Source organism: Gymnoscopelus braueri (genome assembly GCF_963280865.1).
Source record: "Gymnoscopelus braueri genome assembly, chromosome: 9".
NCBI classification, from domain to species: Eukaryota; Metazoa; Chordata; class Actinopteri; order Myctophiformes; family Myctophidae; genus Gymnoscopelus; species Gymnoscopelus braueri.
This window is the reverse complement of record NC_137610.1, coordinates 8,348,117-8,366,392: the sequence shown is the minus strand read 5'-3', so window position 1 is coordinate 8,366,392 and position 18,276 is coordinate 8,348,117. Positions and strand designations below refer to the sequence as shown.

Genomic DNA, 18,276 nt, shown 5'->3' with positions numbered 1-18,276 from the left:
TACAGCCGGGCATGCCCCGACACAGAGCCCTCTCTGCCAGCCTCACAGCAGCAGTCCTCAGAGTCTCAGCCTAAATCACCTCTTTAAGATATGGATGGAATGACGGTAAACGCACATCACTCAAGCAAGCCCCTCCGGCTGCTTAAATGGAGTGCATAAACCTGGGAAATTGCTGTCGCTATTTCTCCACCTAACTGTTTTTACGTGAGCCTCATGCCGCTCCGCTCTGTCTCCTCAAACAATTACTGTGGCGAGCTCCGATGGAGTCATTTTCAAATAATAAAAAAAGGCTTTAAAACATGACTGGTTTCGTTATAAGGAATGTGGCAGGGATTGGCTGTGTATACCACGACTGACTTCTACCGCTGTGACTTGATTTGAGTTGTGATTGAAAGCCCAGGCCTGAGAATTATTTTATTTATTTATTTTTTATTATTTTGCCTGACCACAATGCTGTAAATATGATGTGGAGGTTGTGACGTCAGCCTCAGCATTTCTTTCTTTCTCTCTTTCTCTTTGTCACTCAGACTTTCTCTCTCCCTTTCTCCTTTTGTCTCCTCTTCTTTCTCTGTCTTGCCCTAGCGTCCTCCCCCCAATTCTCTCTCTCTCTCTCTCTCTCTCTCTCTCTCTCTCTCTCTCTCTCTCTCTCTCTCTCTCTCTCTCTCTCTCTCTCTCTCTCTCTCTCTCCTTCTTCTTTTTTCTTATTGGGAGGAAGAGAAAGAAAGACAGAGCTCCTTCCCTCCCCCCCTCCCTCCCAAACATCTGCTTACGTTTCATATTCCACTATAAGTATGTCTGTGTCCAATTTTCTCCCTGGAAGCCACGAGTGCCCAGCATTGTCCTAATTTAATAAATGACAAGCTATTAAAAGTCGCTCCTATTCAAAGCGGTGGCCCCTGGTAAGTCAATCTCAAACACAGGCCACTGTGATGGCATTAAACACGTCGACGCCTGGTTCCCATTAGGGACAATGCCACTGTTTTTCCCCCTGACACGGCTGTTCTGCTTTGGGGATTAAAAAAATAAAAAATACAGAGAAGAAGCCCTGTGTTGAAGAGACCAATTTTATTTAGTTAAACCAATACAAATTAGTGTAATGGCCATTCATTTATTTTGTATAGTGAAGAGACACTGAAAACATACTGTGTTCTGAGATTTATTTTTATTTATTTACTTTTTTAACACACAGTGCAGGCAGTGAATTTTAGAATAGTATAGAATAGTTTTAAGTTGTAAGAACCGTTTTTTCCATTGACAATTCAACTGTGCCATGACTAGCAAGATGATGGAGAGCGGTTATTTTAATAAGTAAAGCGGGCAGTCAGTTCTGTCTTCACTAGTCAGAGAGTAAGAAAGCTGAGAGCTACAAAATGTAGATGAAATAGACAGCTGTCAAGCTGTGGGAGGAGGCCGTGTCTGAGAGACTGACAGTAAGGCTGATTTATACTTTGACATGTTGTGCTCGACAAATCCAACTGGTGGTGATGATTCAGGTATCGGCACGGAAGGCAGGAGGTGTACACTGTTAGCGTTCAACTCAGCTCCTTCATTCTCATTTGCTAACAAGCTTATACATACGCCCTCAATCTAATGGTTCACTTAGGTGGTCTTTATAAGCAGTTCACTGTTCACACCTCATGTTCAGCTTGGTCACTCACAGCTGTTCCTACTGTGTTTTGTTTTCAAACTCCCTCCAGCTTCCTCCTCATTTAAGTAAATGTATGATTCTGTCGATGGTATAATGTTATATCTGTGTATCTTGAAGGGCTTTAAGATACACGTGTCTTTAAAGGGCTCAATATTTAAATGTTTGCTTCTGTGGCTTGTATGCTGTGGATTGTATGTTAATCTGTATATTAATTTATGCCTTGAAGGGTTCTATGTAGATGCATAACTCTATATCTCATGCTCTGCTTCTGGGGGGTTTGTGATCTCAGATTCTGTGTCATGCTTGTGCAGGTAATATGTAGTATCACAGGAGCAGAGTCACACCGCCAAACTGAATGCAATATCATTGCAATAAATGGTAAATGGTTAATCCTGCGCTGAAGTGTCTAACTGAAACGTAACATAATAATAATTTTCAAAAGAAGAAATTGCAGAGAAGTGTTGACGAGTCACAAAACGTTTTTCAGTTGAAAACATGTACTTTTTGTCGAGCGACACGGGGCATCACTTATTTACCGAAGCATAAATCAGTTTTAAGACTGTATAGATAAGACACAGGAATGTCCCGCAGGAGTAAGTGTATCTCTTGAGTTACACTGTGTGTATCTCAAATAACAAATACATTCCCAATTACAACATGTATTGTGCAGTGCTAACACAGTTCAATTTAAGGAAGAAGGCCTCATTTTGACATGCACTGTTACACATCCTGCACTGCTCTTGGCTGTCCGTATCATCTCATGTGAAATGCATGCAGTAAAAAAAAAATAACACCCAAGCCCCTATAGGCTAGTGTTCCTCTTCTGGGTAAAACATTCCGCGAAAATAGCTGATCTACAAGCTCACAACCCGTCGCATTGTGACGTGTTGTCTTTTTTTTTTTTTACTGTTAGGATTTAGAAGACATTTAGGACCACCAGAAGCAAAGATTTTGGTTAAAAATATATATTTGCCCAAATAGATTGTCATACTAAAGATTGCCCAAATTTTCAAGATTTTTCAAAAAGAAAATAGCAGATCTACAAGCTTGTAGCGTGGCACTCGGTGCCGTTACTCACCCCACACTGAAGAACTGTCTCATCTCCTGCCGCCGTGAGCGCATCATCTGCTTGTACTCGCCGATGCGCAGCTTCTTGCCGTCGATGATGCACGTCCTCTTGGGCCGTGGCTTGTACTTGTAATTGGGGTACTTCTCCAGGTGGATCTTACTGAGCTTCGCCTGCTCCTCGTAGAAGGGCTGCTTCTCCTGGTTGGTCATGGATTTCCAACGAGAACCTGGTGGCGAAAAGACGGGGCATTTTATTTTTCAACTCGGTTCAGTTTGGTTTTTAGTTTAGTCTCTCCTAGTTGGTCACGGCTTTGCAGCAAGAGCATGGAGAGGAGAATGGAGAACTCTTACTTCTTTTGGGTTTGTTTGGAGTTCAGTTTAGTTGAATTGAGCTGTGGTTTAGTTCATATTTTGTTTACATATTATATTATATTTGACCTTTATTCATTGTACATAATGTAGTCACTATTGCTGCAATGCATTAGAAACATACATACATTATTTTTAAACCTGACAAAAATGTATGTAGCCCACAGAACAAGAATATCTGATTGAAAGCATTTTATCCACTACTTTTGATGTTTCAAAACGTGTGCTGTTAAATCTATCAAAAATAAATTAATAATAATAATAATCTCAGCTTGCTGGTCGCACTTCCTCCGGTAAGAGGTTGTCATGAGAAGAGACACGGGAGGGAGTTCTGTTTAAACTCAAGAGTCCTTAGGTACTCCATCCTGCTGTGCTGTTGGCTCTCAGAGAATGATACATTGTGTACTCATTATTTTCCCTCCCTTTAAGAGTGACTTCAGGAACAAGTGGACAGGGCCATTACCACAGGAACGCAGCACATCTGGAGCATGCTCATTGACAACTGATGGTACGCACACCGCCTCGCCCCCATCTGTTTATCCACGTTTATCGCAAGATACAACTCTACTCTTCGGGTCAGGAAACAGAGACAGTTTTAAAAAAAAAGGTCCAGCTGTGTTATTGTGTCAGAAAGAGCTGTGTTATGTGTGTGTGCATGGACACACATACACTAGATAGATGCATACAAGGACAAGCGTACAGTGTACATATTGTATGCATGCAAGCACATGCACTTGCATGGAAATGGACACCCACAAACACATGTAGATGGACACGCACCTGTTTCTATGTGTGTCCATATACATGACATATTGCATACACATACAGTAGATACATATAGGCACACAGTCACACAAAAACAGTCACACACGCACGCGCAAGCACACACACACACACACACACACAGACAGACAGACAGACAGACAGACAGACAGACAGACAGACAGACAGACACACTCTTCAGGTTCTGGGGTTTTCCTGATAGCGCCACATTCTGATAAATATCCGGAACATTCTGTCTCATTGATGTGAAAGTGAACTCCGACCTCTACTATTTGACCATAAACACATTATTTCAGCCAAATATTTTTGTATGACAACCTAAGAGCTATGGTAGAGATATCTAAACATAAGTCTCGGGACTATTTGAACTTGACATATCTCTTTAGCCCTTAATTTAGTTAGCCTGACAAAAAGAGTTAGCCTGGAAGAAAAAGTGTTCAATTAAAAAGTTGCATATTTCATTTTTATTTTCTGTTAAACATTGCTTGTTTTGAAATGTTTCGCAAAGGAAGCCAGGTGCTCCTGCAAAGACAAAGCGCGGCTTTGTCCAAGCACTTTCAAATGCTTTGACTTAGAAACGTGGACCCCTAAAAACGATTTGTACATAATATCGTACTGTCTTCTTACATTCACCAGACCCTGGGCTCGTCGGTAGCCCAGTCACACAGACACTGGAGGTCTTAAGAACCTTCTACACTTGGCGAACAACCTTTACGCTCAGCGCGTAGTGAATGGCTATCTGTGTCTGGCTAACCTAGTATCAACATGGCCTGTTCTCTAACTAGATGCATCCATCACACTAGTCAGGCTAAACACAGCGGGGCTCTGTGTGTGAGGAGTGTTTCTGCGCTAAGTCTCTCACACACACACACACACACACACACACACACACACACACACACACACACACACACACACACACACACACACACACACACACACACACACACACACACACACACACACACACTGACCCTCTCATCATGTCCAGGTTGTTGGAAAAGTTGAGGGAAAAGAACTCAGTGCCCTGAAGAACAAGACTGAATAGTTGTATAGTATATTCAGCCATGCGTGACTTTGATGGAGGCTGATGGTAAAGGTTAGTCTGTTGGAGGTGTGTGTTGGATTTGTTCCACTCAGCGTTAATACTTATGCGGTGAATTAAGGTAAATGTCACACCGCGTGCACGCGCCCGTGTGTGTGTGTGTGTGTGCGTGCGTGCGCACGTGTGGGTCAAAAGCCAAGAGAAAACATACAAAGTGAGTAGATTTTGTCAGCGGGCTTGTTAGAGGTTATTGTTACAATGAGCATCTCATCTAGTCACAATTGCAGCTTTATAGTTATCTAAATAAATAAAAACAAAATTCAACTTAAGCAAGTTAAAAGCCCTCACTCCTTTATGAGGGAATCCTCTCTGTAGTTTAGTGAGTCTCACCTGATCTTTTAGAGTATAATGCTCTTCTTAAAAGAAGTCACTGTTAAAAATTTATTTACGGTCAAATTTGGCTTACTGGCGCCCCTATTTTGGGCATGTAGGGGAACATTTTCAACTTCTACCGTGTACCATCAAAAAGAAAATGAGCTCCAAGCTCACATGGGGTGGCCATAACTGAATGGGTAGAGGGACCGTCCGGGAATCAGAAAGTCCCTGGTTCGACACCTGGTCCCGGTCTACGTGTCGAAGTGTCCCTAAGCAAGACACTTAACCCCTAACTGCCCTCTGAGTGCTGTATTAATACCGGCCACTGCTCCTGACATTAGGATGGGCTAAATGCAGAGGACAAATTTCATGTATGTGAAAATGTACTGTGAAAAAAATACCCCCTTTCTCCCACTTAAGCCCTATTTTATAAATAGGGCTTAAGTGCTTAAAAGCTACCAGATTTAAATTAATAAAAAGGAAGTTGGTTCTCACCCAGGATCTTGCTGATGTTGGAGTTGTGCATGTCAGGGAAGGTCTGTAGGATCTTCCTCCTCTCGTCCTTGGCCCACACCATGAAGGCGTTCATAGGTCTTTTGATGTGTGGCTCAGTGTTGTTTCTTCCCCGAGTTTCCCTGAACACCCTGGCCTCCATCGCATTACTCCCTACAAGAGACAGAGATATTTTAATATAATGTACACTCTCACACACACACACACACACACACACACACACACACACACACACACACACACACACACACACACACACACACACACACACACACACACACACACCTTCCTCATTCACACATGCACTGCACCTTATGCACCTGCAAAGTTATCTCGAACTTTCCCAGACACTGAAGTGTTTTACATTGCAGACAAAGTCCCTGACATAATCAACTTCTATCCTGAAACAGAACACATGAAATGACACTCCCAAGCAGCAGTCCAAACTCCCACATATGGCCGTGGAAATAGAGCATTTCAGCGAGCTGATTAGCCTGAACACCTGGCTTTGGAATTTAGTGCCAAATTAATGTCTTCTGGGAATGGGGGGAAGCTTTTGTCAGAGATGGTCTCTACCTGAACAAAGATGCAAGTTCGGATGCTGTCTGACAATTTTGCATTTGGAATCCTCCATTCAGATACTTCTCACAGAAACCAGCCATGTCATCCCACAAACGCACCGATGTGTCAGAAAATGTTGTTGGGTCCCAGTCCTTATCTATATTAGGTTCCACATCAAACACTGGTAACTATTCCATCGGTATTGGACTGACATTTTCAACGTTCTAGCTATGGAGAGGATGTATAGCTTAATGGGTAAGCCGTCTGGGAATCATAAGGTCACCAGTTCACACCCTGGATGTGTCTATCCAGGCAATGCCTCCAGGCATTATCCAGAGTACATTATGTGAAACAGGCTACGCACTAGCACTGGGCAATATGACTTTAATATCACAATTATTTCAAACATCTGCCTCAATTACAATTAATGAACGATTATAGAAAACATTTATTGAATCGATTATATTAACAATAGTTCACATTTTTGCACATTGTACAACACTTTATAATACAGGACTAATCGATTTAGTCAGTTTAGATTAGATTTTTTTCATGTTGATTCATTGATATATAATATAAGAAAAAAATCACAATTTTTTTTTATTTACCTACATGAGCAAGATTGAGTCGGTTAGAGGTTCTAAATTTCGATTTCGATATATTTCCGGTTAATTGCCCAGCCCTGCTACACAGACAAGCATATTCACACATACAGTACAACCTCTTTCTGAGCAGCTCCAAAGAGTCATCGGGGGGAGAGGTGAATTGCTTAAGGGCACCTTAGCTGTAGGCGCAGGGAATGTGCACTTTCCCCATCCAAGGCATTCAAACCAGCAACAAATCCATTCTCTAACCTTCTAACTCCCTGAAGGGGGTTGATGTGTTGTACTGTATATGTAACATAAGTATAACAAAAGCCACTATGGGTCGATGCTGGTATTCTCCTGTGCATACAACACACACTATCCTCACTTAGTTTCCCAAAGATTGTATCTTAGTGTGTCCCGCTCCTGTGTTTACGCCTGTGACTCTAAACTAAATGGTGATGAACGCTCCTAGAACCCCTCGCCGCTTGTAAACACTGCTGCTTTATGGGAAACAGGTGGGTTGTGGGTAAAAAAGAAAAAGACATTGAATACTCCCTGGCTGTGTCTACAAGCTCCAAGTATACTCACAGAATTAGAATGTGATGGTATCTACTGTTCCAGGAAACATATGTGCAGCAGGCACTCCGACACGTAGCACATATGTAATACATATTCGTTTAAAACCTAACATATAGGCCTACTGCATATGTGGGAAATCCGCAAATGCTACATTTTGAGATATTTTGAGATATGTTTTTGAGATTAAAAAAATATGCTGATGAAAAATTTGGATCTATGAAGATGGTAAGAAAATAAGTGTGGTGGACCCTTGCACACGGTCCACTTGTATTTGTCTTGATTTCGTTTACATATTTGTCCAGGCTGGAATCGTCCTGACACAAACACCAGCAGTGAAGAGAAAAAAGCGATAGAATGCTGCCTCTTGTCTCGTACTTTCGCGAATAATAACAGCTTGATAACGTGTAAAGAGTGTAAAATGTTGACTTTAAGGAAGTCTTGTTTAGTTGTCGAATGTTCTTCACTCATTTTCCCCCCCCAAAGAGCACAATAAATATTTGTGTCTCACGGATACCTGCAGCACAGCCCCTACCCCCCACCCCCACCACATCCCAAATAAGTGGCGCCATCTTTCTTTGTGGGGCCCCCAGAGTTTAAGGGTCACTGGTATCAATTTAAACCAACGCAGGATGTGACTGCTCCTCCCTGAACCTCACCGTTTCTTCACTTATGTTTTCCATCCCTCTGTCCCGTCCCGTCGTTCCCCCCTTTCTTTACCTTTTCTCTGCCTTTGTGCCAACGCGTTGTAGTCAAACACAAATACATTTAAAAAGTTTAGAGGGGCGCGTACCACATTATAGGCTCTAATCCAGCCTGACAGAGCGCCGCGGGTTCGAATCCCGATCCCGACGGCCTTGGCTGCGTGTCGCTCCCTGTCTTTCTCTCCCTGTTTCCTGTCTATCTCCACTGTGTACTATCAATAAAGGCAGATAAGTCCCAAAAATATATTTAAAAAAAAAAGTTTACAGTTACTCTGGATAAAATACATTTTCATTCCAAATCTGGAACTCACTTTCATTCCAAAATCCGAGAGAAATCAGCTTATTAAATAAACACACTTGGACTCATGCTGGCGAAAAACATGCTAATACCCTAATAGTGCTGTATGTCACTAACAATCATTCCTGCCTGTTTCGTTCCCGTCCCAAACCGAATGAACTCTGCTGTTGAAGAAAGCACAGCACTGCCTACAGTTTGTGGCAGAACCATCATGTGTAAATCACACAACAATAAGAGGAGCAGTTCAGTGAGAGGAATTCTCAGAAAGACAGAAATATCCAGAGTAGAGAGACAGAGTATACTGTAATATCCAGAGTAGAGAGACAGAGTATACTGTAATGTCCAGAGTAGAGAGACAGAGTATACTGTAATGTCCAGAGTAGAGAGACAGAGTATACTGTAATGTCCAGAGTAGAGAGACAGAGTATACTGTAATGTCCAGAGTATAGCGTACCGTCCAGGTCTTCTGGTCTGGTGAGGTCGATGACCCTGTGGACCATCTTCCCAGCCTCCTCTCCAAGCTTCCCCAGGTGCTGACTCAGGCTCTCGTAGTGCAGACGCTCCTGTGACACATAAAAGTTCAAGGGTCATTCACAACAAGTTACGAGTTAAGAGGCTAGTCCAACAACTGAAACTGACTGCCTGATTGCCTTATTAGGCCTACGGGGGAAATTCAGTTTTCAGCTTCACCCAGCTGACGGCTGCTCAGATGGTTATGATGAACTCTGGGGGTGGGGGGGGGGGGCTTTCTGATCACCAGACAGCCTCTCTAACCACTCAGCTACGGCCACACCCACAGGATGTGTTACTTGATCGTTTGGAAAGTGACAGGTGAGTGGGAAAGTAAAAATCGTTATAGTACATAATTCAATTTGTTCATCTTAGGATCGTCTGTTTGTGCCCTTATAAACTTGCTCTTTGCACACATACTGTACACACACACACACACACACACACACACACACACACACACACACACACACACACACACACACACACACACACACACACACACAGTTGCGTGTTGGTGTAGTGAGGAACGAAGTATATCAAGCCATTCACAGCTACTAAAAAGATGAGTAGAGACTGTGGGCATAGACTTCATTCAGACTCTTCCCAAGCCATTCCATCTAGAATCCTCTCTCCTCTCCTCTCCTCTCCTCTCCGAGCCAAATAGCTACAACATGCTGCCTATACATGCGAGGCCCTCTGCAGCTAAAATTACCTCCGCCACGCTCCCAAACTGTGGTGGAAAACATAGGAGCCTCCACACAGGCCACCACGCGTATCCACACTCCCTCCCTCCCCTAGCACCCCCCACCCACCCCCTCGTTCTACTCCCTTCCCCGCCCCGCCTCTCCTCCTTTTTCTGGTGACAGAGGCATTTTGTTTGACGCAGGGGATGGTTGCTGGGTGAAGTCATGCGGCGGTAGCCGCTGGCAGGGCCTGTGGAACTTAAGGGGCCGGGATCTCTGAGTGTGTGTGTGTGTGTGTGTGTGTGTGTGTGTGTGTGTGTGTGTGTGTGTGTGTGTGTGTGTGTGTGTGTGTGTGTGTGTGTGTGTGTGTGTGTGTGTGTGTGTGTGTGTGTGTGGGGGTGTGTGTGTGTGTGTGTGTGTGTGTGTGTGTGTGCGCGCGCGCATGTGCATGTGAGGAGGTGTGGGCATGCATGTAACTGTGTGTGCGTGCGTGGCTGCATGTAATTGTGTGTGTGTGTGTGTGCGAGCGCGCGCGCGTGCGTGTGTGCGTGCATTTGTGTGTGTGCGTGCATGCATGCATGCATGCGTGCGTGTGTGTGTGTTTATAGACGGGGAGTCGACGCGGGCCAATGTCAGCACTACAGTAGGGCTGTAATCAGGCCCACCACAGAACATGTGCCTGGGCACTGCCGCATTCACCGCAGGAAACTGCCGCCTAACAAAGACCCAAAGAAAAGACCTCTAACAGAGAGAGAGAGAGAGAGAGAGAGAGAGAGAGAGAGAGAGAGAGAGAGAGAGAGAGAGAGAGAGAAATAACCAGAGTGGAAGTTTAACCACTTGAACCCCAGCATCCATATTCTGGGGTGAACATTAGCCAAAAATAGCAGATATACAAGCTCACAACACGTCAAGAGTAGATCGGCTATTTTTGGTAAGGAGATTCGGTTTCGGCGAAAACAAAGCGGTCCAATTACAGAGCCAACTCAGGTCCAGTTTACGAAGTCAAGAGGGTTTAAGTCTTTAAGGCAAGTGACACACCGGGCAACCTTTTAAGTTAAAGCAACAGACAAGTTATATCAGAGAGAGAGCTTTTTAATTGAGTCCAGAATATAGACACGTCCAGAGCAGACAAGAGAATTTGGGAAATTAATTATCATCTGTCCATTGTACAGATTTAGGGACACACGAAGTTGGATAAAATATGCTAAAGACATCTGAACCCATTAAGACCTGAAGCCGATTCTACAAATGTCTTCTAAATCCCAACAATTTTCTGAAAAACGTATGTTTCTATATCAGTGGTGCTCAATCTTTTTCATGTCAAGGACCCCCAAAATGATATGATTTGGCCACGGACCCCCATCTCAAAATATTTTGTTCCAGGGACCCACAGAAGCAAAGATTTCAGTTAAAGTGTTATAAGCTTGTAGATCTGCTATTTTTGAATAGCCAAAGTGTAAAATAATGCTTTTTTAGCTCAAATAAAAAAATGACACAGATGCGTTCCCGGTCTTAAAGGGTTAAGGCACGTGAAACAACTGGGGCAACATTTTGGGCAACTCTGATGAGCAATGGTGCAGAAAGTGTTGCATCAGCGTTGTCATTTGACTCCCATAGGAACATGTCACCATGAATCATCCCAAAAGACTTTCGACTCTGTGGCTTGTCTCACTTTGTGGCCTGCTGCTGCTGCACAGCAAAATCATTGAGTGTTCATTTAACCCTGGGAGCGTCCGTTTACACTCTTAAGGGCTAAATTAGACATTTTGATGTGTGTACATTAGATATCTGGGTATTTGTCTGTTTTAATACAAGTACTGTTTCCTGGATATTGTTGTCAAATGGTCGTGTGAGATGCATTTTCAGGCATGGAGAATGTATGGAGTTTACACCTGACAAGTGGCTACAACTCTCGTGTAAAACTCTGTTTTATAATGAAAATATAGCCTGGATATAGCCAATGTCCACAGTATTCATGCATGTACGTGTACTTTGTTAGTGGCCTTGCATTAATTATCTTGTGTTGGCAAAGCAAATTCCTCATAGACGTGGCAATGAAGTGTTTCTGACTCTGGTGTTGGCAAGAAATTGCCTGGTGTGTCCCCACGTAGTGTGGGGACTTGGAAAGACATTTAGCACAGCATCAACAGAGTGGGACTCGTATAGAGTATTAGCAAAGGACTAACAGAAAGTTAGTCCAAGCAAAAGGTAAAAAAAAAGTAGCATCACACACACACACACACACACACACACACACACACACACACACACACACACACACACACACACACACACACACACACACACAGGACTAGTGAACAATTCAGTCTATAAACATAATCTGAGAGATGAAATCACACAGCTACATACAGCAGTATATATACACCCTAAATACTCGTAGTATAATATGTCTATAAATGCATATTTATAAACCAGTTTAAACACAGCCAACCTATGCAATAGAGCCTCCAAAAGAACAAGCTATACATCTCTGTACAGTAGGCCTACATCGCCAAAACATTTTATAAGGAAAGAAAAAAAAAGATTAACAGACTATTGTGCTTTTACAAGGTCTGGGGTCTGATTTCGCTGTTGAAATGTATAAATCTAAATTTAAGAGACACGAGGTTCTCCTGACACGCTTGGACTCTCCTCGTTTTGGCGTTTGTGGCTCCCCGTTGTTACCACGGAAACGCTATAAACAGTGCACCTTTTTTTTCCGTTTCAAGTCAGAACCGAGTCATGCTCATTACCTCGGTTATACCACTACCAGGGTTTGCCGTTGGCAAGTACATGATCCCGCACCGGCCGACCCACGGCTGTTTACTGCAGCCCCAGGGCAGGGTGGTCGGAAGGTCCGTTCCATAACTGAAAGGTCATGGTTGATACCCTGTTAGGCAAGCTGTCTGTCAACCAGCAATGTCGCACACTGAACCTCCATACCACACAGTCTAAGTTTTTTTTGTTAGATATAATGGAAATATATTTTGTGGGTTTTTTCTTTCTTCCTTCCTTCCTTCCTTCCTTCCTTCCTTTCTTCCTTTCGTTCTTTCTTTCGTTCTTTCTTTCGTTCTTTCTTTCGTTCTTTCTTTCGTTCTTTTGTTCTTTCGTTCTTTCTTTCTCTTTCTCTCTGTCTTTTTCTCATCCTTTCACACAGACATCACTCCATGCCGATAGAGCCATCGCCCAATTCCTCCTCCTCCCTTTTCTCTCTCTCTCTCTCTCTCTCTCTCTCTCTCTCTCTCTCTCTCTCTCTCTCTCTCTCTCTCCTTTTAACCTAAATCCTCTCCTTAGAGTTCACAGCAGCACATACTGTACACACAATACACACATTCTATAAGAGTCATGACACATTGTGAGTACAATCACATACAGAAAGCACAAACTAAATGAGAGTGGTTTGGTTTTGTACATGGTACATGTGATTGAATTGAATGAGCGTTCACTTGATGTCTGGAGTCATGTGTTCATGGGCGAGGTCAAAATGTTTGAGGGAGATGTAAAATCTTCTTTAATGGCCTTCAATCTATCATGGACCGCTGAAGAATTGACGTCTATTCGGGAAACCAGTATATATATTTTTTTCCACAGAGAATAACATGGAATATGGAATGGAATAATAAATAATGGAATAATAATGATTTCAGGTATTACATCAACGCCATATTGTAGTTAGTTTGTTGTTCCAGAGATGTGTATGAATGAATGGTTGAAGAATGGATTGAGGCATCACTCCAGTCAGTGAGGTTACTTTCTTCCAATTTATTTCATAGTACAAAACAGTACAAAACAGCTTTCCATGGACCCTGAGGTCCCATCAGCAGCCTCACGGCCTCTGAGTGACACACACAAATAGTTACAAATCATCCCCTCTATATAGCAGTGAGATCTAAAGAAGGTACATGTGTGGGTGTGTCAGCCCTGAAAAGTAAGACCCCACCTAGACAAACAATAGATCACACTTTGAATCCCTGATTCGATTTGCAACTGTATGAGGCAGGAAGGGGGGATGGAGACAGACCTTCTGTCTCCCCAATGGACCCTTCGCTAAGCCCCACCCACTCCACTCTGTGACTGGTGGTGCGAAGTTAGTCACACCCAGGCCTGGCAGCGCCTGGCAAACTTTGCTTCTCATCCATTGACTTTCATGTTAAATGATGGCTTTTCACCTTAAAAATAATCGATCATTTCAGGAGCAAGAGCTTCAAAATCTCTTCTAAATCTAGTCAACAAGGCCTGCAGTAGGCTATGCACTGGACAAATGTGCATGACATTATTTCAATAAACTACAAACATGGGAAATGTTAGAGGGAGTAATAGCCATGGATACACGACGGTCGACTGTCACGGCCGTCATGGATGAACTTCAACCTGGTGTTTGCACTTTCTCCATTTATGGCCCGTACATCTACATAAACGTTCATATTTCAAATATAAAGTGCTTATCCCATGGCCACGGATGTTACATGTATATACGGGCTCTCAGAAGTACCTGTATCATCCGTATTGTTTAATAAAAAGCATTTTAATCTGATCACTGGCCATTTTCTCTACATGCTTTCAACTGAGTGACCCTATCGGTTGGTAGGTGTATTGCACTCGAATACATTATGAGAAAATGGCCACTGATCGGATTTAAATGCTTTTCATTGAACAATACAGAATATAAGGGTACTTTTGAGAGTCCCGTGCATAATTTCAACATCCGTGGCCATGGGGTAAGCACTTTATATTTGAAATCTGAACGTTCATATAGATGTACGGACCGTAAATGGAGAAAGTGCAAACACCAGGTTAAAGTTGATCCATGACTAACAGGAGTTTTTATGTACCGCAGGGTAAGACTGCCAGGAGCAGTTAATAAATAGACGAACAAATGAATTAATATACTTTAACGTGCGGAATCCGAAACAGGCAGCGCTGTGATTCTGAATTTTGTTACGATTACAGTGATTAGTAGCCTATTATTGACACCACCTGGGCGAGTGAGTCGTATCGTGTAACTTTCCTGAAGAAGCTGTGTATGTGTTCAACAACACAGCCATTCAGCCTTGTAGTTTAAGTGCAGATTTCAGCTTGGGAAAAGCAGCCTCAAACGGGTTTGGGTACGTGGTTCATAGTCACCATTGCTTTATCGTGGTATTCCTATTCTTGCTATTATGTTGGTGCAAATGAGTGTGTGTGCGGGCGAAATAACATTGACAGCTATGGCAGGTGACGAAAGTTTGCCAGACCTATGCCAGGCTAACAACGGTTGCTAAGCTGGCATTGGACAATCGCTTTTGGGGTGGGGTTTAGCGAAGGGTCCATTGGGAATGCTAATTCCACCCCCCACCCGGCTAGGGCCATCAGCCACCTCTCTGAATAAGCTCTCCTGTCTGTACAGGCCAAAGTAGACTTGTGAAGTTAAACAATGCTAACAAATGTGTATGTTATGTTATGAAATATACTACACTTGTATATCTGCCAAATAAATCTAAAATGACAGAGATGCGTTCCCGGATTGAATGTGTTAATCTCCCTCAGTCTCTCCATTAATTCCATGCCTGTTCCATTCGCTACACCTTTAATTGCGAACGCGGAAGGAGGCGCGCCGCGCCTCCGCCCAAGTGGAGCTTACTATGAAACCCTGCTCGGCTTGTGTGTGTGTGTGTTTGTGTGTCTGTCCGTCTGTCTGTGTGCAGTGTGCGCACTGCCTGCACTGCCTGTGTGCAGCCGCCAGAGTGCGCCAGAAGTGACGCTTACTCTGACACATCTCAGAGTGCAGCCGCGCCCCCATGTGACTCACGCTCTCATTGGCTGCTGACAGATCTCAGAGTGGAGCTTACTATGAAACCAACCCGATCGCCCCCCAAACACGGTGAAATAGCACGGATTGACACACGGCAATTCCGTGCATAATTGACAAGGAACTCCGAAACTCCGTGCATAGGAGAACCATATCCCCCCCATTAACTTCAATACGAGGCGGAGGCACTCACGTGACTTTCTCTCTACGCTCTCCCCATCACGGTGAAATAACAGGGATTACAAGTCCGTAAATACACAACATTTTCGAGCTGCGTTCGCGCGTCTTACTTGTTGTATCATCCCATCTTTCTAGGTCTCCCTCAATTGCTATACACTCTTCTCATCCTCCTCTTCCTCCCCTCCTCTCCTCGCTGCTTCCTTTCCTCACTCTCCTCAATTCCTCTTTTTCCCCTTTACTTTCCCATGTCTCGTCTAGTCCTTAGGGTTCACTTCTTCCATCCTCTCGCACGCACGCACGCACGCACGCACGCACGCACGCACGCACGCACGCACGCACGCACGCACGCACGCACGCACGCACGCACACGCACACGCACACGCACACGCACACACACACACACGCACACACACAACTTGACCAATACCCACAACCCTGAACCCACCCACTGTGAGCCTGATGGAGGGTGGCTTTAGAGCAGCTGAGCAGTCCTGACAGCTCCCATCAGCCTACAGATGGCGTTAAGTGGGCGTAGCCATGGAAACTCTCTTCTTTCAGGCCTTTGGGGGGTCGTTTTAAGCAGGAGATTGATGAAAGGAAAGAACCAGGAAGTGAGAGAGAAATGCTGTAAAGCGGAGGTGAGTATATGAAGGTGGACATGACAGCTAAAATATTAACCGTGTACACAAAAAACACTATCAGTTTAGGACTAATTCACCAAAACAATTACATTATTCATATAAATCATTATTTAAATTACGTGCTTCATTTAATATGAGATAGGCACTGCTTTGAGGTGCTGAATATCTTGTGTCCTTGCTTACTGTAAATCGCTCTGGATTAAGAGCGTCTGCTAAATGCCTAAACTGTTAACTGTAAACTGTAAACTGACGTGCGAGAGACGTCATATTAACGTTAATTTTATCTGTTTGGATTTATCCAATGTGCGTGTTGCTGGCCAACATGAAATCTACAATAGTTACGTCAAAACAAGCACCACATTAACTCTATAACTGCCAAAGACGTTTATAAACGTCTTTGAGAAATTAGCTGTTGCCTGCCAAAGACGTTTAAAAACGTCCTGGAAAAAAAAAAAAAAAAAAAACTTTTTTCAAAAAAAAAAAAATTCTAAAAAGATTCTCTAATTATTTAGTATTGACACCTTTTCGATATTCCAAACGAATAAGGAGATAACAATTTCCAAAGATTTGCTGCTCCATCCACTTCAATGTTAAAATTGAAACGGACAAACAATTCACAATGTTTTTTGGTTTGAAACCACTGGTTTTGAGCTATTTTCAAACATCAAACAACACATGACAACAAGGTCAAATTGACCTCGTTGACATTTGTGAAACCACACCTGAATCTCATCTGTGATTAGAAATTTTCTGGGGATCAATCATACTTGAGAAAAATATTTTGTGGCTATGCGAAAAGGTACCAAAATCGGTCAAGACCCTGGCAGAGGCTACAGACTGTTCTGAAAAAACTCTGGCAGGGTAAGAGTTAAGGGGGAAACGATCGCCGTGTATTCTACAGTACATATAAACCTGGTAAGTTACATTTTTTTGTTTTTAACGCCTTGTCTTTTAAAATGTATTAATTGATCTGAATCTGTATAATTGTAATAATCTAGGATAGTGGTTCTCAATCGTTTCCGGATCAGGGCCCACTTGAAAATCTCTAAAACGGCACCGACAGCAAAGGTTTTATAGAAAAAAAAGACCATGATGTATACATTTTTTACATTATTATTTTACATTAAAGGTAGGGTAAGTGATATTTTTGGGTTAAAACAAAAAGTATTTTGTTAAAAGGTTAAAGCACTATATTCTGATAGTAATTATTGCTATAGAGTGTTTGTTCAGTAACAGGAGTCTCTCTGTCTCTTCAGCTCTTTAATAAACAGAAAATACATTTTCCGGTAGGTGTCAAAATGTCAGCCAATCAGGAGAAAGTACCCATTTTTAAGCTTCATTTTTATAGTGTTCCAGTTCCAATTTTGCATGCTCATTTCTTAGTGTCATCACTTCCAATTTCACTTGTTTAATCTATATCCTGATTGAGTTCTTTATCCTGATTGGATACAATTTGAAATGAAACTGAAACTGAAACGAAAATGCATTTTCTGTTTTATAAAGAGCTGGAAAGACATGGAGACTCCTTTTACTGAACAAACACTCTATAGCAATGAGTACTATCAGAATATAGAGCTACTTAACACTTATCTTAACCAAAGAAAATCACTTACCCTACCTTTAAAGTTATATTATCATTAAAATCTTGGCAAGTCTTTTGGCAATTACTGTACAGTATTTGGGAGCCCACTTGCAATACCCTCACGGACCACCAGTGGTCCCCGGCCCACAGGTTGAGAATCACTGATCTAGGAAACCACATGGCAGTGGAAAACATTTCCAGAAAGATGACTGTTTAACTTTATTAGACAACGTTCACCTCGTAGGCCTTGTCTGTAATGAGACGGGGAGACGGCTTCATTCACTAAATGCAAGCGCTGACATACAGTAAGCTGCTCTATATGATACAGCTGTGTCCAAGGCTTGTGATAATGTACAGTATTC

At 42.9% G+C, this 18,276-nt stretch overlaps 1 protein-coding gene across 1 annotated transcript in view; it reads right to left on the bottom strand.

Annotated features, from left to right (window-relative positions):
* The window catches only part of LOC308092157 (transcription factor SOX-6-like), a 152,377-nt gene that overhangs the window by 4,351 nt on the left and 129,750 nt on the right, over positions 1–18,276 (bottom strand). The window contains exons 12-14 of the mRNA XM_080438010.1: positions 8,982–9,090; positions 5,784–5,954; positions 2,727–2,943 (exon numbers count right to left, since the gene is read on the bottom strand). Of these exons, the coding sequence (XP_080294136.1) occupies positions 2,727–2,943; positions 5,784–5,954; positions 8,982–9,090 (497 nt within the window). The remainder of the gene's footprint in view (positions 1–2,726; positions 2,944–5,783; positions 5,955–8,981; positions 9,091–18,276) is intronic.